At 37.5% G+C, this 26,700-nt stretch overlaps 1 protein-coding gene across 1 annotated transcript in view; it reads left to right on the top strand.

Moving 5' to 3' along the window:
• The first annotated feature begins 2,154 nt into the window (after nucleotides 1-2,154).
• LOC106054940 (uncharacterized) overlaps nucleotides 2,155-26,700 on the top strand; it is a 37,509-nt gene continuing 12,963 nt past the window's right edge. Inside the window, exons 1-13 of the mRNA XM_056003950.1 lie at nucleotides 2,155-2,272; nucleotides 4,954-5,082; nucleotides 6,771-7,052; nucleotides 8,082-8,288; nucleotides 10,064-10,198; nucleotides 13,076-13,185; nucleotides 13,794-13,897; nucleotides 14,268-14,392; nucleotides 19,614-19,743; nucleotides 21,735-21,868; nucleotides 23,676-23,804; nucleotides 24,281-24,451; nucleotides 25,800-25,977. Of these exons, the coding sequence (XP_055859925.1) occupies nucleotides 2,167-2,272; nucleotides 4,954-5,082; nucleotides 6,771-7,052; nucleotides 8,082-8,288; nucleotides 10,064-10,198; nucleotides 13,076-13,185; nucleotides 13,794-13,897; nucleotides 14,268-14,392; nucleotides 19,614-19,743; nucleotides 21,735-21,868; nucleotides 23,676-23,804; nucleotides 24,281-24,451; nucleotides 25,800-25,977 (1,940 nt within the window). The 5' untranslated portion in view covers nucleotides 2,155-2,166. The remainder of the gene's footprint in view (nucleotides 2,273-4,953; nucleotides 5,083-6,770; nucleotides 7,053-8,081; nucleotides 8,289-10,063; nucleotides 10,199-13,075; nucleotides 13,186-13,793; nucleotides 13,898-14,267; nucleotides 14,393-19,613; nucleotides 19,744-21,734; nucleotides 21,869-23,675; nucleotides 23,805-24,280; nucleotides 24,452-25,799; nucleotides 25,978-26,700) is intronic.

The following is a 26,700-nucleotide window of genomic DNA, read 5'->3' as shown; positions in this document are numbered from 1 at the left end:
ACTGTAAGTAATCAAGGCTGACTGCCGCTGACATGAAAGGAGGAGTACCTGTAAAATTACTTACCTGGTGCTAATTTTGTTTAGAACTAAATTGCTGACCGTAATTCAAATGTATTAGTTGAAAAGCCAGTGTCAAGGCTGAATCTATTTCAGCAATGGGGCTATAGTTTCTTTCATACGGTTCTGTTACAAGCTATGAGACACCCTTTTAGACCTTGCGATAGGGCAGAGGCTGTTTAGGTCATCTGTTGTTTTTTATTGGGGGGCCAACGGTTAACGAACAGGGTGTCATATGGCCAGCACAACGACCAACCTCCTTTACTTTCCCTAACTAAGGTCATTAGAGTTAGGTGGACTCAGGGGCGCCCTAAATATCTTGAAATATAAAATTCCAGTTTTCATCGATATTCGAACCCAGGACTCCAGGTTCTGAAAGCAAGCAGTTAACCACTCACCACTCAGCCATTGCTCCTTCCTAAGAATCACTAGCTCCTGATTGTTTACCCAAGATTGACCCCTGAGGCCATTCCCAAGCCTTGCTTAGTCGCAAGGCAGGGGTTTTCAGGAGATTTTCATTTCTTCTAAGTTACCCAACTGACCAAGGTTAATGAGCTCCTCATGCCTGAAGCTTTCTGCTGTTCTTACTCGTCTGTAGTTCGGGACTTAATAAACATCATATAATAATAATAATATTCATTAATATTAATACAGCGTCTTATTATTGGTTTACATTTTAAATAACAGACGTTGTTTTATCATACAGTAATGTTAGACTCGCAATGATGCCCAATATACGGACCTCATGCCAGACAGTGGCGTAGCATGGGTGGGGGGACGAGAATTTGAAAATCCCCCCGAGCCCCCACTTAAGGGGGGCCCCCACTTAAGGGGGGCCCCCAAATGAGTGTTTTTTACATTAATTATAAGATATTGCGCAAAAAGCAGGGGCCCCCAAAACAGGCCAAGCCCCTGGGCCCCCAAAATGATGGAAAATTATTAGCTACGCCCTTGGCGCCAGATTAGGTCAGTGAGCTTGTTTAATCCGGCCCGCTGAAACGTCGGTACAAAATGTTGAACATTCCACACCCTTTCTTTTTATTTTTCATAAATGGGAGAGTTACAGAAACTACAAGTGGGCTCTGAATTTTGAAAGGTACCAGGAAAAGTGAAAGGATCTTTACTTTTTGTAGAAAAAATAAGACAACTGTGAAAAGACAAGTCCTTTTACGTTTAAAGTGCCTCTTAATTGTGGAACATTTCAACATAACATATATACACGGCAGACATTATATACAGATATCCAACTTCACTCGCTGACTTCCTCTCTTCTTGTTTACACACTCGTCACTTCCCCCCAAGTCCCCTAACTCTCCGATACCCAACACTTGACCGTGTGTCACGGTTGACCTCACACAGTAACTGTGTCACAACAACAACATATTTGTTTTATAAAGAAAGTGTGGGCTGTTTTTTTTTTTTTTTTAAAGAACTACACATTAACAGACAATAAAACAAATGTTACGGCTTTCTTATTGTGAGCTGCGAATAGAAAATTGTTAAACTACGCCTAGAGATTGGAGGATTGATGGGAATATTTACCAAAGAGAGACTAGGCAATGACTGGTTGGTAAAGCTAGCTACAGAGTGGTTCTCATTTTAAGTAGAGAAATAAGGCAAGTTTCCGACGCTTAAAAAAATAAACTTCCAATACCTCATTAATTAATGTACTAGATGCACAAGTTTCTAACAAAATAGTTTCAGGTCAATTTCATTTCGTTTCTGTAACTTATCGTTCATATGGCCCGCGACACGAGTGTCGGAAATTTAAATGGCCCGCAGGTCAAATTAGGTTGGGCAACCCTGTGTTAAAGTATAGCACTATTATATTTAAAGGTAAAAGATTAACGCCATTAGTTCCAACACAAACAATACATTCACTCACTCTCGTGATAAAAATCACTTAATTGACTTCATTTAATATACACTAGAACTAGTTCACAGCGCATAGATATCGGTAAACACTGGGGCTGGCTACGTGACTTGGTGGCTTCATACTAAACAAGGAATTATACATACGAGGATGCTGGATATCTTCTGGCCTGTTGTCCTTGACCTTGATTTCATTTTGTCCATGTCTTTCCTCCTCAGACCTGGAACTCTGACGGAATGGAGACATTCACCCCAATCAGAGACGACCTTTTCCAAACGTCATTACATTTCTCAGAGGAAAATGTCGTCTTTTACGAATTGTCCAGAATCTACAAGTGTAATGGTGAATAAATATACGTCCTGTACTTACGTAATACAAACCTAATTATAGGCCGTGTTCAATACTATTTAAGATACAAATAGAAAGTGTGTGTGCTTTTGTTATATAGATGTGAATCAAAGTTTCACAAACTGGGATATATATAGAGGGGTGTCATAGCGGGCGCGATGTCCTAGCAACGGGAAATGGAGACGAGAAGAATTTCATAATTTTACATTCTTTAAGTTAAAAGAACTCTAAAAATAAATACAGTTTTTGCACGTGACGACACAAAGCTTTTTTTAAGCACATTTTCAAAACGCAATTCTACTCGACTTTCTTTGCCTTTTCTACTCAACTATCTTTGTCTTTTCTACTTGACTATCTTTGCCTTTTCTACTCAACTATCTTTGCCTTTTCTACTTGACTATCTTTGCCTTTCTTACTCGACTATCTTTGCCTTTTCTACTCGACTATCTTTGCCTTTCTTACTCGACTATCTTTGCCTTTTCTACTCAACTATCTTTGCCTTTTCTACTCGACTATCTTTGCCTTTTCTACTCGACTATCTTTGCCTTTTCTACTCGACTATCTTTGCCTTTTCTACTCGACTATCTTTGCCTTTTCTACTCGACTATCTTTGCCTTTTCTACTCGACTATCTTTGCCTTTCTTACTCGACTATCTTTGCCTTTTCTACTCAACTATCTTTGCCTTTTCTACTCGACTTTCTTAGCCTTTTCTACTCAACTATCTTTGCCTTTTCTACTCGACTTTCTTTGCCTTTTCTACTCTACTATCATTGCCTTTTCTACTCGACTTTCTTTGCCTTTTCTACTCGACTTTCTTTGTCTTTTCTACTCAACTATCTTTGCCTTTTCTACCTTACTATCTTTGCCTTTTCTACTCGACTTTCTTTGCCTTTTCTACTCGACTTTCTTGCCTTTTCTACTCTACTATCTTTGTCTTTTCTACTCGACTTTCTTTGCCTTTTCTACTCTACTATCTTTGTCTTTTCTACTCGACTTTCTTGCCTTTTCTACTCTACTATCTTTGTCTTTTCTACTCGACTTTCTTGCCTTTTCTACTCTACTATCTTTGCCTTTTCTACTCGACTTTCTTTGCCTTTTCTACTCGACTTTCTTGCCTTTTCTACTCTACTATCTTTGCCTTTTCTACTCGACTTTCTTAGCCTATGTCAGATGGGTTTAATCTTTCCCAACTCTCACGCCATTGTGATGGCAACATATGCGTAATAAATAATGACAAAACGCCTTTTAACCGGGACGGACTATACTCACCTCGAATGTCTCTCACAAATAGTATTGAAAGTGAAGCCTCTTCCTTTAGTAGACTTAATTTGACATGCGTATTATGCCGTCTTATCCATTTCTAACAGAACCTTTTTTATGTTAACAATTATTACTATGAGAACAAGTGCGTTTGTGAACGCCAGGAAGATAAATTACAAAAGTCCACAAAAAAAAAAAACAACATTGGGGCCGGACCTTGCTCCGCATCCAGTCACTGAATGAATGAGGAACAGGATTAGGAATCTTCAATGAAGTCCATTATCTCGTTGATTGTTAGAAAGGCTTTTTTCCAAACAACCAGGCCTGGACATGGGTCTCTTCACCCCTGTCCTGTCTGAGGGCTCCCAGCAGTGACGGCCATAATGACTGGACTAGAAATCGGGCCGTACCACGTACACAGCGCACCGCCCCCCGTTCCTAGACCCCACTCGCTATAACTGGCCGAGAACATCGCTAACCATGGGGAGATTGCCTCATATTCCTATACTGTAACCGCCACTATTCTGTGTAAGGACCTCCACTCCAGCTTAACGGCTAACTGATGACGGCCCCCTGCGTGGAACGGTGTGGCGGACTTGTTGGAATGGGTTCTGGCTTTTGTTCAACCCCCAACGCGAGTGAGATAAAAAAAAAACACACACACAAAAAAAACAACAACGAAAAGCTCAGCCTGGGTATCCTGCTGCGCCCTGGTTCGCTACTCATACTTAGCCTATCTAGTTCCACTACTAGACATTTCCACGGAGGCCCCACACTGAGGCGACGGGTAGCTAGAATCCTCCGGGACTAGGAACCAGCTGTTTACAAAATATTTTAAATTATGCACGAAAGGCTTTGCCCATAACACCAACAAGCGAAATAAAATAAAAAATTCTTAAAAAACAACAACAAAGCTTATCTAAAGGGGAAGAACTCCGCCCTTTAAACTATATCAAGCAATTATATACATACACGTTATGTTCCCTTATTCGATATGAAATAAAATAATTAATTACCAATGATTAATTATTTCATAGGGGATTTTTTTATTGATTCATGTATTTTTAGGTAAAATATTTAATTATTTAAAGTATCAACTTGATCGGAGAATGTGCTAGCGAGAAATAGCGTTAACAATTATTTAATGGGACTAAACCCAACAAATTTAGCCATATCTGTAATACTAAAATATTAGTTTCCCTTGTTGGTATCAAACAAAATAATTAATTACCAGTAATTAATTGACTAATTGATTCTTTTGTTTTATTGATTCATGCTTGTCTATGCCAATGAATAATCGTGGGAAGTTTCAACTTGATACACTTTTTACCGGAAAGATAGACAGATAGAAAGACAGAGTGAGTTGATATAAGCTTTGTAAAAATACAGACTGTCTTTTGTGCTTACCTTTCAGAAAAATTCTGCCACAACGCAACCACAGATTGCTCACCCGGCTATCATACGCTGTATCATGGGAAGTGTCAATGTGTCTGCCCTGATCACCTTGACCCTGAGACAAACTGTAAATCCCAGATCAACGGACGTAAGTGTCCCACATGTAGCCTATAAATACATACAGATTTTTGCTTCAAACTCTTTAAAACATTCAGAAAAAAAATCAAAATGGATTGAAAATAGATAACAAAAAAAAGAAGGCATATGCATATATAATTCTTCTTTAAACTCTCAGTGACTTCAATAGGAATGTGCGATACGGCTGGGGGGTTTGGTGGCTGAGTGGTAAAGCGCTTGGCTTCCGAACCGAGGGGTTTCGTATTCGAATCTCGATGAAAACTGGGAATTTGAATTTCGGGAATTGTAAGACGCCCCTGAGCCCACCCATTTCTAATGGATACCTGACATAGTTGAGGAAAGCAAATTGGTCGTTGTGGTGGCCACATGACACCCTCGTTAACTGAGTACCATACAAACATATGACTTTGACATTACCTGCCCTATTGATAGCAAGGTCTGAAACGCTTTATATTTTTTGAGACTACGCTACACCAGGTTTATATTGCTTCGCTCCTATTGTATGTTTCTTCGGAAAGGGAGATAACTTTACAAGCCAAGCTCTCTACAATACGGCAGAGCATGACGGTGGGCAAGATTTGAACTCGGGACCATGGTGACGACTGTTCGAAGTGCACACCGCTCGACCAGGCAGACATCCTGGTATTCTCTGTGATAGATTCTATTCCTGTATCGTTAATATCCAGACTTAGAACAATGAACAGAAACTTGTTAGAATAGAATTATTGTATACGAAATCAATTATGAGATATAAATTGTTATGGTGCTATAAAAGTTTAATATTCGAGTGACAGGCGTGCATATAATACATAGCAGTAGTCATAAATAATTCTTCAAAAGTTTGTTATGAAACATACCATAATGGCGTTATACTCTCATTGAAAAGTTTATCCTTTTTTTTTATTTCCTAGCAATCTTCTATCTTATCATTGCTCTAAAGCTCTTGTCATCAGCTTAGGTCTGGTATTCCATTTTTTTGTTTTAGATTATAAAATACCCGATACATAAATCTAAATCCCATTACTTACAAAATACCCCGACAATCTATATATATAATATTGCAACGATTCTCTCTCCTAATCAGGCCTTCTGTAAACACTGCTAAACACAACACAATACATCACATCAAGAACCTGACAACAAGGCTCCAAATAATCTGGTACTTTAATAAGGGTCAAATAAAACAGCCAATACGACACAATTGGCAACACAATCAACTGCTACAACGTTAGACTGTATATCACTGTACTAAACTCATCAACTCTACTGTCTCTTCCTGGACTCGTACGTTTCACTGGAGGACTGCACCAGGACCGACTTCATGGCTGACTAACTGTCCCGGTCTCAACGCTCTCCGGTCTTGAACTGCCGCTTTCTTACACACTGTGTCTTTGGTCTGTGTAGGCTTATGATCAGATGACCATAGCACGGGCGCTATTCACGTACAAAGTTCATGCCAGTACTGTCCCTTGCCTTTCAATATAGCACGCCAAACTGTATTACTGGCCTGTGTCACATATGTCAGCTGATCACACACAGTTAACCCTTTTGCGTCGCGAATAGGGTTATAACAATATGCTATACAATCTTTCCTTTTTACTTTATGTATGTTATAGGTTCTGGGTTTGCCAATATTTAGACATGCAAACTTTAATTCTGGATCGAGTCCATCTCTAAAGTTTATTCCTTTGCTTGCAGCTTCTACCAGTCTCCAGTGGCCTAAAACACCAATGGTACTTTATGGTAATGAGCGCTGTCCACGAGGGTTTGAACCCGTGCCTGGCAGGTTGTCCGTCAACGTGACTTACGGTCCAAGGCAAGAGCCAGTGCCCGAGTTGTATTCGGTGAACGGACACGTGATGACCATCTTGTTCTGTTCCAAGACTGGACCTGAGAATCCAGGAGACATGGACTGGTCAACTTGGCCTGTCGGGGGCGGCTTTTGTTTCGTGAGACCCGTTGGAGTGGAATGCGGGGGAAGTAAGTCTAAAGTAGGTTTTCAGAGTACCAAATAAAATAGGACTTGAGGGCACCAAATAAAATAGGTCTTGAGAGCACCAAATAAAATATGTCTTGAGGGCACCAAATAAAATTAGGTCTTGAGGGCACCAAATAAAATAGGTCTTGATGGCACCAAATAAAATATGTCTTGAGAGCACCAAATAAAATAAGTATTGAGGGCACCAAATAAAATAGGTCTTGAGGGGACCAAATAAAATATGTCTTGAGGGCACCAAATATAAAATGTCTTGAGGGGATCAAATAAAATATGTCTTGAGGGCACCAAATAAAATAGGTCTTCATGGCACCAAATAAAATAGGTCTTGAGGGCACCAAATAAAATAGGTCTTGAGGGCACCAAATAAAATAGGTCTTCAGTGCACCAAATAAAATAGGTCTTGATGGGACGAAATAAAATAGGTCTTGAAGGCACCAAATATGTCTTGAGTGCACCAAATATAAAATGTCTTGGGGGTACCAAATAAAGTAGGTCTTGAGGGCACCTTCTGACTCCAAATAAAAATAGGTCTTGAGGGCACCAAATAAAATAGGTCTTGAGGGTTCCTTCTTACTCCAAATAAAATAGGTCTTGAGGACGCCTTTTATAATGGCACTTGCAAGTCCATAGTAAACTAGTCAAGAGGAGGCCTCTTATAAATCCGAATTATGTAAGTCCAGAGGGCTCCAGTTGTATTTCAATATTAAGTAGGTTTTATCAATGTCTTTTCTATTCCCATATTAAATAAGTCCAGAGGACGCCATTTGTATTTGCATATATAGTAATTCTTGAGGGCGCCTTTTCTTTCTCCATATTGGGTTAGTCTTGATAGCAGTTCTACTATCTTCATATTAAGTAAGTCATACCAAGTCAAGTCACACTGCAACACAATAACAAAGTAAATGAGCTAGAGACACCAACAGTGCATAGGTACCTGGTAATAGATGACTCCACTTATATATTACTAATCTACATGTCTAAACATTAATTTCCAACATTTTAATTTGCAGTCTTTAAAGATGGCGGCATCCAATTCCTGACCAAAAGTCTGCCCCTCTCCAGCGGTGTCCTCGGAGACATTCAGATCAACGGACCGGAAGTGACCATGAACTTCTGCTGCAAGGATAAAGAGCATTTCGGCACGACCATTGACCTTCCCAACGCTGACCCCTTTCGACTGATAGACAAAAGTTATGCCGGCTGCCCAACTGTTCGAGGTTTGTCCAGGAACTGATGCGCTAATTTACTATTATAGAAATTGTAGTCATGTTTAATCACTTGAACCTATTGATATCATATTCCATAGTCTTCCAAACTCATAGAACTATTGATATATTGGTCCCTTATGCATCCCTTGGTTATACCCTCTCAGTTTGTAGTATTATATACTCTAGACAGCTCCTATCATAGTATTATTGTTTAGATTTCTACATGAGTAAGGTAAGGTGTACTACTACTGTGGGATGGTACAATTAAATGTTTATGAGTATTAAGGTTCCATTTGATTACTTACGTTTAAAATAAAGTCGGAAAAGTTTGTAAAATTAAATAACAACATAATTCCTATTTACAATAACAAAAACAACAAAAACGACAACAAAAACCTCAACAACAACAACAACGATGACGACAACAACAACAACAACAACGACAACAACGACAACAACAACGACAACAACAACGACAACTACAACAACGACAACAACAACAACGACAACAACAACAAGAACTACGACAACGACAACGACATCAGCAACGACAACAACAACGACGACAACAACGACAACAACAACAACGACGTCAACAACGACAACAACAACGACAACATCGACAACAACAACAGCGACAACAACAACGACGACGACAACAACAACAACAACAACAACGATTACAACAATAACAACAACAACAACAACAACAACGACAACAACAACAACGACGACAACAACAACAACAACAACAACAACAACAACGACAACAACAACGACGACGACAACAACAACGACAACAACAACAGTGACAACAACGACGACGACGACAACAACAACAACAAAAACAACGACGACGACAACAACAACAACAACAACGACGACAACAAAAACTACAACAACGACGACAACGACGACAACAACAACAACAACAACAACAACAACAACAACAACGACAACAACATCAACATCAACAACAACGACGACAACAACATCAACATCAACAACAACGACGACAACAACAACAACGACAACAACAACAACGACAACAACAACAACAAGAACAACAACAACGGCAACAACGACAACAACAACGACAACAACAAATCCTAGTAAAAAATCAAGAAAATATTAAATTCACACTATTAACCCAAAATATAACTAAATTTTATTAATAGATTCACAAAAATAGACTTGACAAGAAGCTTCAAACTTATCTACTCATCTCGCTTTTGTCCTCCCTTGTATGAATATCAATTAGCTTCACCATAGAACCATAATTAACTATTGGAAAAAATCTTGATTATTAAACTCTCGTAGCTATTTTTAGTTCTATTTGGAAATTACTGTTATTCCTCGAAATGTAAACATGTACAATCAAAAGAAGCTTGATCTTGACATTTATTATTACGTGACAATACGTTAATAGCTCTACAAAATCTAAAAAAGGCAGAAATTTTGAAATCATTAATTATGAAAGAAACTGTTAAATACATTTATTAAAAATGTTTATCTATAAGAAAATAATTATATAACTATATAAACTGAACCAACATTTTAACCCTTAAAACGCGTGTGGTAGTTATTGTATTGTAATTTCATGTTGTATGCAATTATTTGAAAACAGCTCAGCACTCTAAGGGTTAAAGGGTTACTAATAGATGAAAAGGTAATAAAAAAAATATCCAGAAATATCTATTTTAAAATTATCACTTCGGCCAGACCCAAAATGTTCCACAAGTTTGAGTTTGCTGCCATTTTGTTTTTTGGTTTGGTGTCTCCAGGCATGAGGAGCACGAGATCTGTGTTCACGCTCTGGTCTGACAAGTCTCACAAGTTCGGCCCTGCACCTCCTATGAGTTACTTCTATTCCAACTCGTTTCTCCATTACCAGTGCTACTATCAACCTCCTGTTTATGGTAAGTTTAGCCTCCTGTTTATGGTAAGTTTAGCCTCCTGTTTATGGTAAGTTTAGCCTCCTGTTTATGGTAAGTTTAGCCTCCTGTTTATGGTAAGTTTAGCCTCCTGTTTATGGTAAGTTTAGTCTCCTGTTTATGGTAAGTTTAGCCTCCTGTTTATGGTAAGTTTAGCTTCCTGTTTATGGTAAGTTTAGCTTCCTGTTTATGGTAAGTTTAACCTCCTGTTTATGGAAAGTTTAGTCTCCTGTTTATGGTAAGTTTAGCTTCCTGTTTATGGTAAGTTTAGCTTCCTGTTTATGGTAAGTTAAACCTTCTGTTTATGGAAAGTTTAGCCTCCTGTTTATGGTAAGTTTAGCTTCCTGTTTATGGTAAGTTTAGTCTCCTGTTTATGGTAAGTTTAGCTTCCTGTTTATGGTAAGTTTAGCCTCCTGTTTATGGTAAGTTTAGCCTCCTGTTTACGGTAAGTTTAGCTTCCTGTATTTGGTAAGTTTAGCCTCCTGTTTATGGTAAGTTTAGCCTCCTGTTTATGGTAAGTTTAGCCTCCTGTTTATGGTAAGTTTAGCCTCCTGTTTATTGTAAGTTTAGCCTCCTGTTTATGGTAAGTTTAGCTTCCTGTATTTGGTAAGTTTAACCTCATGTTTATGGTAAGTTTAGCCTCCTGTTTATGGTAAGTTTAGCCTCCTGTTTATGGTAAGTTTAGCCTCCTGTTTATGGTAAGTTTAGCCTCCTGTTTATGGTAAGTTTAGCTTCCTGTTTATGGTAAGTTTAGCTTCCTGTTTATGGTAAGTTTAACCTCCTGTTTATGGAAAGTTTAGTCTCCTGTTTATGGTAAGTTTAGCTTCCTGTTTATGGTAAGTTTAGCTTCCTGTTTATGGTAAGTTAACCTTCTGTTTATGGAAAGTTTAGCCTCCTGTTTATGGTAAGTTTAGCTTCCTGTTTATGGTAAGTTTAGTCTCCTGTTTATGGTAAGTTTAGCTTCCTGTTTATGATAAGTTTAGCCTCCTGTTTATGGTAAGTTTAGCCTCCTGTTTACGGTAAGTTTAGCTTCCTGTATTTGGTAAGTTTAGCCTCCTGTTTATGGTAAGTTTAGCCTCCTGTTTATGGTAAGTTTAGCCTCCTGTTTATGGTAAGTTTAGCCTCCTGTATTTGGTAAGTTTAGCCTCTTGTATTTGGTAAGTTTAGCCTCCTGTATATGGTAAGTTTAGCCTCCTGTATATGGTAAGTTTAGCCTCCATTATTTGGTAAATCAGAAGCTTTATCAACCGTAAACAAACAACATTTAGCCACGTGGTGCTTTATCTCTTCTATAAAATTTACGATCTCATGTTTAATTCATGATGGTTGTCACGTGACAGTTTTTTTCCCATTGTTTTATCAATAAGATCACGTGACTAAATGTAGTTTGTTTACGATTGGTAAATGAGGTCCATTATGAAAATTGTTTTGTGCTACAAACGAAAGGACTTTAGAAATCGTAATCTACAGCACTGAGAGGTGTACATATATTAAATGGTTTGTTAGAATACTTGCTTAGTAATACTTTCATAATCTGTACATCGGATACACCGAAAAGCTTCTTATTTGTGGATATGCTTCAGTGTATAAATATTTCCAATAACAGAAGTTGGCTTCCATGTCGCACAGCCTTAGTGTAACATGAATGGTCTCCCTTAACTTCGAATGTTGTATTTTTAATGGTTATGGTCTGGATGATTATTTTGAAAAGATAAACTTCTGTTATATTTTCTCCAAATTATCTGACCTGCAAATTCCAAAGGTGCCGTTCATTTACTGTAAACACTGCTGAGAAGCAATAAAATGCCAATATGTTTATGATTGTCTTGGGTTTAATTCTTTTAAACTCAAACTTGAAACAATAAATATATACACAGGAAATACGATTCAGATACAGATACAGGATACAATTATATTATGATATATGGTTCCTTCTGTCTCAGAAGACAATGGATGCGCTTTGGGTTTCGTCTTGAGACGGGGCAGAATCTGGAATGATCGATCAAGCCAATTCTGGAGCGGCAGAGTTTGCCACAGCTCGTGCATGTATATGCATCTTTTTTAGAGCTAGCTAATAGGGCAGCTTTCTTTTTCTTTCTCTTGACTGATGCAGCTTCGTTTCTTTTGCTCTCGGCGAAGTTCGTACCAGCACGTACAGTCTGTCACCATGCTGTGAGGTCGTGGGCTAACTAACCAACTTTGTACCTTTACTAGATCCACCAGAACGCATCCAGCGCTTGCGTTCTCAATTCTAACTCTAGCTGACCAACTAAAAAACTTCAACTATCTTTTTTTTTTATAATCTCTTCCCCAAAACCTCTAGAGTCTAGAGCAGGGGTTCTCAACGTGTGGGTCGCGACCCCCTTGGGGGGTCGATTGACAATTTGCCAGGGGTCGCCTAAGACCATCGAAAATATGGATTTTTATTGTCTATTCTTTTATTGCTGTATGTGTGGGTGGGGGGGGGGAGTCGATGCAGATTGGGGGATTGTAAAAAGGGGTCGCCGAGCTTAAAAGGTTGAGAACCGCTGCTCTAGAACGTATCCAGCGCTTGCTTTCTCAGTTCTGACTCTAACTGACCAACTAAAAAACTTCACCTATCTTTTTTTATAATCTCTTCCCCAAAGCCTCTAGACTCTAGAGCCTTCATTTCACGCCCACGCTCTCCTGGCTTTCACCTTTCTTTTCCCGCCTTTTTTTTGTGACCTCACCTAACTCACGCGCATGGACCTGCACTCGTTTTCATCTGATCTTGTGACGCCACGTTCTTACGTCTAGCCTTGACCTTGTGTCCAGCCTACACGCTTAAGCCTGACAGCCATCTTGTCATAAAGAGATTAATACTGTTACATTTGCCTCCAGGTTGTAACAACGTGGTCAATCTAACTCTGACCAACAGATCCGTGACCATCACTACGCCTGGCTTCGCTGGACACAGAGAACCGAACAGAAGATGTTTGTATGACTTCAATGTAAGTCTTTAAGAACCTTAAATGAAAACCAAATATTAAATAATCGTTATTTAAAAAAACAAAGCTTATTTATATTTCTCAATGCTGTAGAAGTTATTCCTTTATAATATTATTCGATTGCAAACTAAATAGTTAATTTCCTATAATTGACGTTGGGGCCGCTGTGGCTGAGTGGTTAAGCGCTTGGCTTCCGAACCTGGAGTCCTGAGTTTAAATCAAGGTGAAGACTGGGATTTTGAATTTCGCTATTTTTAGGGCGCTTTGAGTCCACCCAATTCTAATGGGTACCTGACTTGAGTTAAACGGTTAACCACTCATCCACAACGTGATGCTACCCTGCCCTAAAAAGGTCTACCTACTGAGCGCGTGAAGCTCCAAGGATCAGTTCCATTTCACCTTGATGTCATCTCGACCCATGTTTCAAAAACGTATTTGACCTTCTGGAGGACAAGGGAGGTCACCACTGAATTAGGAGAAAACAAAGAGCAAGATTACACAATATCAATGTCGTGAACATATTTTTATTAAACAAATATAAAAGTATCCACTGTTTACCCCGACTTAGCTTTCAAAAATAACAGCATTTTAAGAATCTGATATGTTCTCAGGTTCCTGGAGATGCGAAACTGAGGCTGACATTGAATAAATTTGACCTTCATAAAAATGATGAATTTCTGGTAAAGAGAGTTCACCAATGGCAGGATCCCTACAAGTAATTGTTTCTAAAGTCATTGTTTCTAAAGTCATTGTTTTTTATGTCATTGTTTCTTATGCCATTGCTTCTAAAGTCATTGTTTCTTATGTCATTGTTTTTTAATGTCATTATTACTAAAGTCATTGTGTTTCTATAAGCTTCCCAATTTGTGTCTTCTATGGTACAATGGACGTCTCACACAGCCTAAGCCTCATATATTGATCCTTTATAAACCGATTAAAAAGTGGTTCTGAAGTCATCAATATCTAATCCCAGAAAGGCCTGGAATAATAATTTTGAATGCGTTATGTAACATTTTATATAATTCTGAATGTGTTGGATAAGGTTATACATAAACTCTTGCTTTCATTAACCTTTATTTGTCCAGAATTCCAACCACTGACTGGCCTTACCAATTAGTAAGTGAGGGGAGTTATCTCTCATTGGAGTACTGGGCATCGTGGGAAGTAACAGACAAAAATGGAGTTAACTTTACAGTGGAGTTATTACCAGGTAAATTATATTAAGACGGAAATGTTCAAAAATCAATAAGAGACAATATATAGAGCAGAAAATATTGAAAAATAAGAGTATTGAAATTAGAGTAGCCATCTTGTAGTTAAGGAGTTAAATATTTTACGTTTCATTTCTAAATAATAACTGATGACATTGACTCTCAACTCTTTACATCCTTGAGCCTTTGCCTCTGTTCTTATGTGGCCTTATTTTTGTATGTAAAAAAATGTCGGCCTTCCATCATGGAGTCTCGAGTTGTAGTTTAGGTTTTTGATCGACTTTTTTTTTTTAGTGCTTATGACAGGGCAGCACGCAGGCCTTCGCCGAGAATATCCCCCCCCCCCTTTTCTCACTTTCCAACTTGTCCACATGGTGATTGGACATAGCGCACTGAGCTATGTTCTAAGCATGAAAGTTGACCCAAACAAAAATTATTTCCAATCACACACATTTATTATTGTTGTCCTACAGTCTGGATCTTTAATTATATGTAATACTATACATATATAATCATCAATTATAAGTGGTTAAAGCTGGTTAAAGCAATTACATGAGTCGTAATCGATGTTACCATTAAATGTATATAGGTTCTTTTCACTATTTTTTTTTTTAAAAAGGAAACCTCAGAATTTCCGCTATTCAGTTTTATCTTTATCACCATAGGAATCCTTGGGCCTTAGGCCTCTTTTCTTTGCCTCTTTTTTGGGCTTTATGTGCCTCTTTTATGGGCCATCTCGCCTCTTTTGTGGGCTTTTTTTTTTTTTTTATATGTTTTTATTTGTAAGTTATCATAATTCACAAGTATTAAATCATAAACAATTGAAAAGTGATTAACCTAAAAATATAATAATAGTAATAGAAATATTATTTAATATCAAAGACATACTACCTAACCAATGAACCCCCTAAAGACAGAAAAATGATACAAGTATACTCTACTCCAGAACAATCAACACAATATCAGATATCCCTGACCCCCAACACCCTATTTCTGGAAAACTACATGAGCATTGTACAGGTATATAAAAATCAAACTAGATCATTCTCTACCCTAAAGTCCATTATTTTTCTAAATGTTAATTCCAAGTGATTAGTATTAAACACCTTATTATTATGTAGACATTTGAGCCAGCTAGCCCAAACAAGATTCCTGTATTCGGAAACAATAATCAAGTTAAAGTTATGTATCATTTTATTTTTTAGTTTTGGCAGCTTGTTTAAAATAATAGACAAGTTAACATTCACATAATTGCCACAGTTTGCTTCCAATAGGTCCATTACAGTACTTCTAACTTGAAGGAATAATGGACATTCCAAATACATATGTTTCTCATTATCAGCATTTTCAAGGTGGCATAATATACATTCACGGTCATTTGCCCGTCTTCTAACCATAGGGGTCATCCCAAAGATAAGTCTATAACTAATCTCTCTAGCTTTTGGTGGGATATGTTTGCTGTGTAGGTTTATGAATGTGTCCTTGCATTCTGTCACCCCAAGAACTCTCCCCCACTTAATCCTATTCACTAGGCTTTCCTGTAACAGCTTTTTAAGTGTTGTGTATGATTCTTTGGCTTTGTTGTGTATTAAATGTTCATTACCAGGTAAAATTCTTGAAATAGATCTGTAAAATGGATGAGTGACTGTACCAAAATAGTGAGGAGTATCATTGTGTATTGGAAGAAGACTACTTAATCTTAAACCATAATAGTAAGTTGTCAAGGGAAAGTTTGTTGGGTTCCTAACTACTTGACCTACAAATTTTAGCCTTAGCGAATGTATTTTTGTTTTAACATCTTGCAAGTTTATCCCCCCATCCTCTTTGTTTTGAATGAGTGTAGTGTGCTTAATGCTCCTAATAGTGTTTTTAAATATAAAGCTTCTAACTAACTTGTTCAGCTTGTTTATGAATTTAGAAGGTGGCTCTGTAATGTTAGCTAAATAGACAATCTTTGGAATGACCAAACTATTTATCAATACAGCTCTACCAAATATTGTAGAACCTGTGTGCTGATAACGTTTAATTATGTTTGAGGCTTTGACAAAAATATTCTCCCACTGGTCTTTACAATAGAACAAAGGATTACAGGTATAGACAATACCACAAATCTTGATTTTATCAACAATTCTGAAAGCGTAATTCTCTTTGAATTTCCATTTCCCTAGTCCCATTACACAGGATTTATTTTTGAACCACTAGCTTCTCCGAAAAGTGTAAATTTCTTTAGTATATTCTCCATATCTTGCTCTGAAGATGGAAAAAAGGTTGTATCATCCGCATAGGCTTTGACTTTGATGGTTGAGAAGGAACGACCCGGTATATTTATCCCAATAATAGAGGGGTCAGATCTTACAGATTCCAAGAAGGGTTCCAAGCAAAGGATATACAAGAAGGGGGATAAGGGACAACCCTGTCTGACAGACCTTTGTATGAGGATACTCCTACTGAGAGAATGATTAATTATCAATCTACTTGTTGCATTGGTATAGACAAGCTTTATATATCTGATTAACAGGGAACTTATTTTACATTTCTCAAGCACCTTGAACAAGAAGCTATGGCTTACTCGGTCAAAGGCTTTTTCTTGATCTACAGATAAAAGAGACACATTGAGGTTTTTATCCTTACTGTACATGATAAAATCCCGTAAAAAATGCGTCATCCCGTCTATGTTTCTGTCCGGGATACAACAGTACTGGTTATGTCCGATAAGTTGGTTTATGAGTGGTTTCATTCTTAGGAAAATCATTTTTGTGAGAAGTTTATAGTCCGTGTGGAGAAGTGAAATGGGCCTATAGTCGCTAGGTGAAGTGTTATTTTCAGATTTCTTAGGTAAAAGTGTGATGTATGCTTCGTTAAAAATTGGAGGAAATTGTCCCAGTTTAATGGCGTCGCTATATAGTCGAAGTATGAGAGGACCAAGCAGGGGGAAGAAGGTTTTATAGAGTTCAAATGTTTAGCCATCTGGACCGGGTGATTTATTGTTCTTAGTCGAGTCTAGGGCAGTCCTGAGTTCGTCTAGCGTAAATGCACTCCCTAAAAGATCTTCATCTGTCTTGTCCAGCTGATTGCAAAATTTTAGAAAATTATCTTGAGCATCAGTATATACTGGCTCTTCGCTGTATATAGTAGTGAAGTGTTTTGTATAAATATTCTTAATATCTTCATAATCATCTACTTTATTCCCCTCACTATCTATGATGTTGTTTTTTTGTAATTTAATCGGTAGGATCCTAACCCCATTAAAATGTTGTGTACATGATAGAAACTAATCTACCAATTTATTGGTATTTATATGGTGCATATATGTTGGCATAATAAAACAACATCTGCTAAGAAATGACTGGGAGTTAAAAGAACACCTTTTACAGTGCACCACCATTGACAATATCTGTACAAAAAAATGCTTAATGAGCTACAAATCATGTTATTACACTCACAGACACAGGCCACAACAGACACACAGACACAACACTCACACTTCCACAGACACAAATACATCTACAGATACGAACGCAATACGTTGTCTAGAGTAGTATTCTCGAGACGTCCATAGCCAAGGGTGAATGTTGTTTGCACGACCAACTAAATTTCTGCAGTCACTCTTTTAAAATTATTAGATCGATTATCGTTTACACCAGTGGTTACCAAAATGTTTTCGTCTCGTAGACCCCTTGCCATGTTTTTTTTTTTCTGGTTTTCGGTAGACCCCCCTGCTTAACCTGCACATTTTTGCCAATTCACCAACATTGGTTTAAAACTCATTTCTAACTGTAGTGAGTTGAAGAGTGAAAAATGAATTAAAAGCTACATATTACATATACGTTTTGGCAAACATCAGTTTCTGGTCTATTTCTTGATCTTTCACGTGTGACTCAAACATTGAGTCCTTCGGAGCTGTTTTCACTAACAGGAGAAGGGTCGAAGGCGAGTAACTGTCGTCTAAACCTGCAAGCTTCAAACAGGAAGGGCTCAAGAGTCATTAGCCTTGGCTTGCAAAAGCGAAACTGAATTCAAACCTCTGCTGCCTTGCAACTATACCCAAACATGGGAAAGGTTTTGTGGGTTAACCCTGAGGAAAAATAAAAAGCCAATGTCCATTAGGCAGTTTGCAGCACCCAGAGCTACACCCTGTCAGAAATTGTGACGCCGTTGATCCCAAACTGTATATGTGTCGTTTGCAAAGAATTACATAAAAACAGGGGTTCTCAACCTGTGGGTCGCGACCCCCTTTGGGGTCGATTGACAATTTGCCAGGGGTCGCCAAAGACTATTGAAAAAAATGGATTGTTATTTTTTTATTCTACAATTGCTGTGTGTGTGCGGGGGAGGGGGGTCGCGGCTAAGTGGGGGATTGTAAAAGGGGTCGCCGAGCATAAAATGTTGAGAACCGCTGCATAAAAAAGTTCTAAATTTTATAACACATGCCACCGATGTGCCCTTGAACTGTAGTGTTGCTTAAAGAAATTCTTTTATTAATATCAGACGTAGGTTTGTGTAAAACAGTGTTAAAAACTACAATGGCTGGTAATGTTTTATATTTAGAGTTTTCCGTATTTCGCTAGAAGTAAAGAGATAATGATGATGAAAAAGATATTGTAAGACGCTCATTTTAAACCATCATCTTCTCCATATGATGTGGAAGAGAGATTTTGTGGTTCAATTTTTAACTTTTAACTTTTTCCAATCTGTGTCTATTTTGTCAGGGTGGCATTGTCTCAAATGATCCTCCAGCGTAATTGGCTTCATATCGTCATAAAAAGCCACTTAGACAAGCGCTTGTTTGACAAGGAAGGAAGGAACAATTTTAAATAATCAACGCTGTACAGTCTTTCGTTTTGTTAAACAGTCAAATGTAGACAAAATTAAGCTATTTAAATAAGTATTGAAATTAAATACAACAGTTTTTTCTTTTGAATAACAGGATTAATATTTAAGAGATTAACTCAGGTACAAATCATATGAAAGAATTACATTAATGGCTTATATAAATTATTTTAGCCACGAACTGTGTAGATGAAAAGTAACTTCATAGACCCCCAATTTATTTTTACACTTTCGTAGACCCCTGGGGGTCTATATAGACCACTTTAGGAATCATTATTTACACTGATCTCAACTTATGTCATTTGTGAGAATTAGTCACATCTAGATCTAAATAATTTGTCTCTATTAGTCTTTTTTTTAATTAATTTTTTTTTGCATTCTACTTTCTAGACTCTGAAATGTGTTACAATGTAGAGATGAAAGGAGCGGACTACTCGGGAAATAAATCTGTTGGTGAAACTTACGACGATTGTGTCCCTTGGACCGAAGCTGCTACCTGCGAAGATTTTCCATTTGATGGGTATGCCAATAAGTCGCACCAAGTATCAGGCGAATCAAATTATACAGATAACTATTTAAATCTCTGTAGCTGACGCAGGCATATCATAGGAGTAGTACAGGAGTAGAATAGATAGATGCTATCTTACTAGATTTTTCTAAGGCTTTTGACAAAGTTCACCACCATAGTTTGCTTAAAAAATTAAAATATTTCGGCATTAATGGTCCACTGCATCAGTGGATTAAAGACTTTCTGATAGGGAGAGAACAAACTGTAATAATAAATGGCTCTAAATCAACACCGATAACAGTAAACTCAGGTGTACCTCAAGGAACAGTCTTGGGTCCACTACTATTTTTAATTTACATAAATGATTTACCAAATTGCATTACTCCAGGAACAAAAGTCAGATTATTTGCAGACGATTGCATAATATATAGAACAATAAAAACAACACAAGACACAGATATTTTACAAAGAGAATTAGATGAATTACAGAAATGGGAATCAAATTGGAGCATGTCTTTCCACCCAGAAAAATGTCAGTTGTTAAGGGTAACAAAAAAACTAAAACAAATTAATTCCACTTATCTTATTCATGGCAAACCAGTAACACAGACTAAAAACGCAAAATACCTAGGTGTTATAATAAATGAAAAACTATCATGGAATCCACATATTAATAATAATAATAATAATAAGCATTAGGATTTATTAAAAGAAATTTCTATTAATCAAATAAGAACATAAAACTAAAATGTTATTTAACCTTGGTTAGGCCAATAATAGAATATGCATCCTCCGTTTGGGACCCCTCAACTCAAGAAAACATTAAGAAACTGGAACATGCACAAAATAGAGCAGTACGATTCATAACAAACCAATATTCACATTTGACTAGAGTAACACCTTTAGTAAAATCACTAAATTTAGAAAGCCTTCAGGACAGAAGGCTCAAAAGTAAAGTAGCAATTATACATAAAACACTGAACCATAATCTTCAAATACAAAAACAAAATTTAATAAAATACTCTGAAAGACACAAAGATAAAGGCACATTCCTTGTCCCATATGCTAGGAAAAATTTGTACAATGCTCCTTCTTCCCTAGTGCTATTAGAGCATGGAATGGGTTGCCTGAGCCAGCCAGGAAAACCAGTGACTTGGCAGAATTAAAGTCATTGGCTAATATGCATGACTAAATGCATGACGCGTAGGACGTAATCATCTTCTTTTTTGAAGTAACGTCTGTTAAGATAAGATAAGAAATACGTTATGTCGATGAAGAGTTAGACTGTTAGAGGATTATACCTCCTGGGCTGAAAATTCTACCACTTAAGATTTTTCATTGACAGGTATGCAAATAAGTCGCACCAAGTATCAGACGAATCAAATTATAGATACTTATTTTAATAGAGATGACCTAATATTGGCACAATAGTATAGACCATCGTTGACAAATGTGGATCCCAATCTGGGTAGGGATAAGAATCATTAGTGAAAGTAAAGTTTATGTATTCTATTAATCATGATTAATCATGATCAAATTAACTTAATGAGCCTTGCGTGGAGCGAAGTCATACAGTATATCATCAAAATTCTGTTTCCTAAATAGATGACAAGAATTGCCAAATTGTTCAATCTATTTTCGTGAATTGAATGAGATACCAATACGACAATATGACAATTTTGTCTATTTTTTTTTTTAGAATATTTTTATGATTTCAGTAGCTTTCCAAGAGCTGCTGGAAAATCAGCAGGCCTCGGGAACCCTGTCATATAAGTTGTAATGTAACAATATCAGATCCCCATTATAGTTTTAGTGGATTCAGGGGCATTTTTTATTTTTTAGAGCTGGGTGGACTCATATTCGCCCAAAGATCCGAAACTAAATGTCCCAGGAATCGAACCCGGGACCTCAGGTTCGGAAACCAAGCGCTTTACCTCCATTTTATCTCATGACCGCTGCAATATTTTGTTGTGAATGTTTACTTGTCCTATTAATTTCGACAGAGTCGCAGGCGTTTCCTTGCTGCTGAGTGAAGACAAGTGTCGGAACCCAGAAGGCGCCTTACTTCAGCCGTGGTGTTACACCTACGTCAGAGATCACAGGTGTCACAAGAGATACTGCGATGTTTGTAACCTATGTAGGTCACGTCTGCTTCCATATTTAAAGCGCCATTTTGAATGTTCTAATAATAATAATAATAAAATAATAATAATAATAATAACCGCTACCATTATCGATATCGCCGTACCACTGTCTCATAATTTAAGAAAAACTGAGATAGAAAAACAAAGAAAATATGGGAACCTAGGCTTGGAGATTAAGCGTCTATGGAAATTGTCCAAAATAACAATATACCCCATTGTTATATCAACCGAGGGGATAATAACAACTGACCTCACAGACACCTTCAAGGCCCTTAACATTCCTAGGAACATCTTCGTTGCCTGTCAGAGGGCGGTACTGCTGCAGACCTGCCACATCACCAGAAAATTCCTCAGTGGAAACTGTTAAAGGGGCTACGATGAATTTTGTTTCTCTTTAGCGAAACTCGACCCTGGCAGCGCCAGAGAATGACTACTCGTTCATTTCTAACATAATAATAATAATAATCTTTATTATTCGTGAGGAAATTTGTTTTACAATTGTGCATTACAAAAAAACAATACATGATTAGAGCAAACATTTGTACAATAGCACACAAGATATACGTTCATACCCCAGTTTCTCTTAAACATTATATGCAAAATGTATAACAGTTTTGGTTACATATTGTTCAACGATTTAATTGCCAAAGGAACAAAAGAATTTCTTTTGTATACCGGTGTCATAAGTAAAAGTTTGAGATACACTGAAGTCTGAAATACATTCTGTTTGGAAACAAAAATGTATGCTCTGCGTTTTATTGCGACTTTTTTAAAGGGAATCAAAAGGAACTGCCGCACTAGGCATCAGATACCAAAGGAACCCCACTGGTGCTAATACTTATCTTCTCTGATATCTTGGGTTACAAGACATCCTACAAAAGAACAAGTCCTCCTTTTTGAGGTCTTGGGTCGTGTCCTCCGACCGGCAGACATTGGTCAAAATTGTGAAAACGGTCCGGCTTTCACGCAGCTGTTAACTGCCATGTCGAATTACCCAGCAATCCTATTCTATCCTTCAGATCTTCTGGTTTAAAGAAACTCTTAGTCATTGATGACGTACTTGTATAGTCATGCACTGAGGATCTGTGATTTTTTCTTTTAAAAAATTCTTCAATTACCAATGTAGGATGTGTGGCTGAGAGGCCAAAACCACTTGGCTACGGCTTGGCCATCTATCAAGGGGTTTTCAAGTTCGAATCCAGACTTGAGGAGAGTTGTGTTTGAAGAGCGCCTAAAGGCTGCACTGAAACCTTTTCTTACCACAAGCTCACAAAACGACAACAATTATCTAGTGAACAAAACCCAATATATTTAACCAAATATCTAAATACTGAAGGATTAATTGTCCTTGTTGGTATCAAACAAAATGATTAATTACCAGTAGTTAAATGAATAATTTTTTCATTTTGTTAAGTAAATTACAAGAATAAATAATTATGTAAAGTTTCAACTTGATCCGACAATGGGTGTGGGAGAAATAACGTGTTCAAAGTTTTAAACAGACAAACAGACAGACAGACAGGGTGAGTTGATATACACTACTGCAAAACGTCAGATAAATATGATAATCAGTCAGAGTTTATGACTTTATACACATTGCAAATGATAATGATAATAAGGCTTGTCTTCGAGTCCGAAGATTAGTGAGGAATACAGTATTTCCCGTGGCTGCGCAGCCCCACCTGTGACCTACATGTTTTGCCACATCCAGGGCAAGCATAACCATTGTCCGCAAATGAACGCACAAGCTAAAAAAAAAAAGTTTTCATTCATGAATATTGTTTCTCTGATGTTGTGTAGATACCGCTGTTGACGTCATCAAAAACTGTGCTGCTCTCCAAGCCTCCAATCCTGACCTGTGTACGTCTGGCATTGAAAGATATGGATGCTCGAAATTTTGTGGATTATCGTTAGAGACCTATGAACGAGGTCAGTGGGCTAGTTTTGGAACGTCTGTAAATTGAACAAGTGTAAATTGCACAAGTGTAAATATGAACATGTCTAAATTGCGATTTTTTTTTAAACAAATATTTTCTTACTAAAAATATAAGGGAAATTGTTGATTTCAAATTACTCAGAAGTTAGGCTATCAGATCTCATTAAATGCACTAATATATTGGCCTTTAGCACATCTCATAGAAATGGGATGTAAACATGGGCAATAACTATGGTCGGAAAGCTGTTACCCACACGGCTGATATTTCCCAAAACAATTCAAAATACATTTAAGGATCCGGTTCTACCGGTGTGTAGCACTGCGTGCTGTTAGCTGTCTAAGGTTCAACGGCTCCTGATATTTCTTCAGGGTTGACTCCCGAAGCATTTCCAGTTTCTTAGTTACTTTGGATTGTTAGAAGATAATCTATTTTAAACCGTTGTAAAAGGTAAATAGTTCTTTTTTTTAGCACACTGCCCAGTCCCAGATCTATCTAGTGATACAGTTGTGGCTGGGGAAAATCGATCCACCTACTACCAAGGGGAAAGTATCAAGATAGCCTGCAGATCTTCTGGCGATGTTCTCCACGAACTGACCTGCTCTAAGGACGGCTGGTCTGGCCTGCCATTCACGTGCAATGGTAATATCTTTTTTATCTTGGGTTTTTTAACTCAACTGTTGTTTTTTATCTTCTAAATTAATTTTTTTAAATTTGTAAAAACTGTTAACGAGAATATCGTGTGACTAGCATAACTACTAACCGTCTTTCCCAAATAATGTCAGATACCCATTAGACTTAGATCAATTTGATGCTCTTTTTATGTGTGTAATCATCCCATGAAGAAATATGTAATCAAGGTACTTTTTGTATCCATTTCGTTATAAAATTGAGCAGAATATTTAATACATGTTGGCCAACTCTGTGCTGGACTGTTGTTCAGTGATCTCAGAGGTCCCACAGCCATACCCTGCGGCCTGCGTGAGGTTTTGGGCTATGATGTAAATTTATTTTAGAAACATTTCAAACAAACTTAAGTCATCCTGTTCCTCCTCTCTACACAGACAAACACACACACACAAACACACATTAACACTGTCCCTTTAACCATCTGATAGTTACACTCAAGTACAAGAGTCAATTCATACATTAGAACACATCAGAAGGTAAAAATGGCAATCAAAACACTGAGGTCATTGAGGCATTAGGGATCCGTGGGTAAAAATGGCAATCACAACACTGTGGTCATTGAGGTATTAGGGATCCAAAGGTTCGAAATCTGAGACTTCGCTGGGATCTGCACTCATGATCCTCAGTGCGGAGGCCAGGCGCCTTACCCCTAAGCCACCACGTCCCATTAGAATGTAAATGAGTCAAAAAGGTTCTTTTAGGATTTGATCGTTGGAAGCCCAGGTCAAGGATTGCTTGACGAACCTTTAAATATCTAGATCCATATACACACAATCCCTGACTTTGTCAAATGGATTTCATTTTTTTATCGCGAAACAAAAAAAAAATAAAAAAATAAAAAGAAAGCATTTGTTTTATTTTTTATGGCTTCCTTTGGATTGTTTGAGCAGCTTGAATGGATGGATCGCTGATTTACTTTGATATCATAAAATATGTGTATCTTATCTTATCTTATATATTACAGACGTTACTTCTAATAAGAAGATAATTACATCCTACGAAATCTAGTCATGCATGTTAATCAGTAACCTAAACTCTGCTAAGTCTTTGATTTTCCTGGCTGATTCAGGCAACCCATGCAATTCTCTAATGGCACTAGGGAAGAAGGAGCACTTGTGCAAATCTGTTCTAGCGTACTGAATAAGAAATGTGCCTCTATCTTTGTGTCTTTCTGAGTATTTCATTATATTTTGTTTTACTATTTGTAAATTATGGTTCAATGTCTTATGTATTATAGCTACTTTTGTTATTCTTCTGTCCTGATGTGTCTCTATGTTTAGTACTGCTTTCATCCCTCTAGGGTGTCCACTTGGCTGGGCAGAACATGGCGACCGCTGTTACAAATACATCGCTACATCCGCAACACGACGTGAAGCGGAGAAGATATGTAGATCCTTCGACCCCACCGGTACGCTCTTCGAGATTCGATCCCTGGACGACCAGACAGCGATTCGCACGATGAGAAACAGCAATAAAGAGTAAGTGATTGTAACGAATTGTTTGAAGGGAATAGAGAGAGTGTGTGAACATAATTTCGTAACAAAGTTTTGTTAAGAGTTTCCACCAAGATATAGTCCAAAGCTTTGTTAAGAGTTTCCACCAAGATATAGTCCAAAGGTTTGTTAAGAGTTTCCACCAAGATATAGTCCAAAGCTTTGTTAAAAGTTTCCACCAAGATATAGTCCAAAGATTTGTTAAGAGTCTCCACCAGAATATAGTCCAAAGCTTTGTTAAGAGTTTCCACCAAGATATAGTCCAAAGCTTTGTTAAGAGTTTCCACCAAGATATAGTCCAAAGCTTTGTTAAGAGTTTCCACCAAGATATAGTCCAAATCTTTGTTAAGAGTTTCCACCAAGATATAGTTCAAAGTTTTGTTAAGAGTTTCCACCAAGATATAGTCCAAAGCTTTGTTAAGAGTTTCCACCAAGATATAGTCCAAAGCTTTGTTAAGAGTTTCCACCAAGATATAGTCCAAAGCTTTGTTAAGAGTTTCCACCAAGATATAGTCCAAAGCTTTGTTAAGAGTTTCCACCAAGATATAGTCCAAAGCTTTGTTAGAATTTCCACCAAGATATAGTCCAAAGCTTTGTTAGAATTTCCACCAAGATATAGTTCAAAGCTTTGAATATATAGCAAAGGAACTTCTAGAAGGGCTGATATTATATATATGTGGAAGTGGTAATGGATGTAAGCACTCCACT

This window comes from Biomphalaria glabrata, chromosome 11 (assembly GCF_947242115.1).
Source record: "Biomphalaria glabrata chromosome 11, xgBioGlab47.1, whole genome shotgun sequence".
Lineage (NCBI taxonomy): Eukaryota > Metazoa > Mollusca > Gastropoda > Planorbidae > Biomphalaria > Biomphalaria glabrata.
Note: the sequence above shows the minus strand (reverse complement) of the source record. Positions and strands in the feature narration are given on the sequence as shown.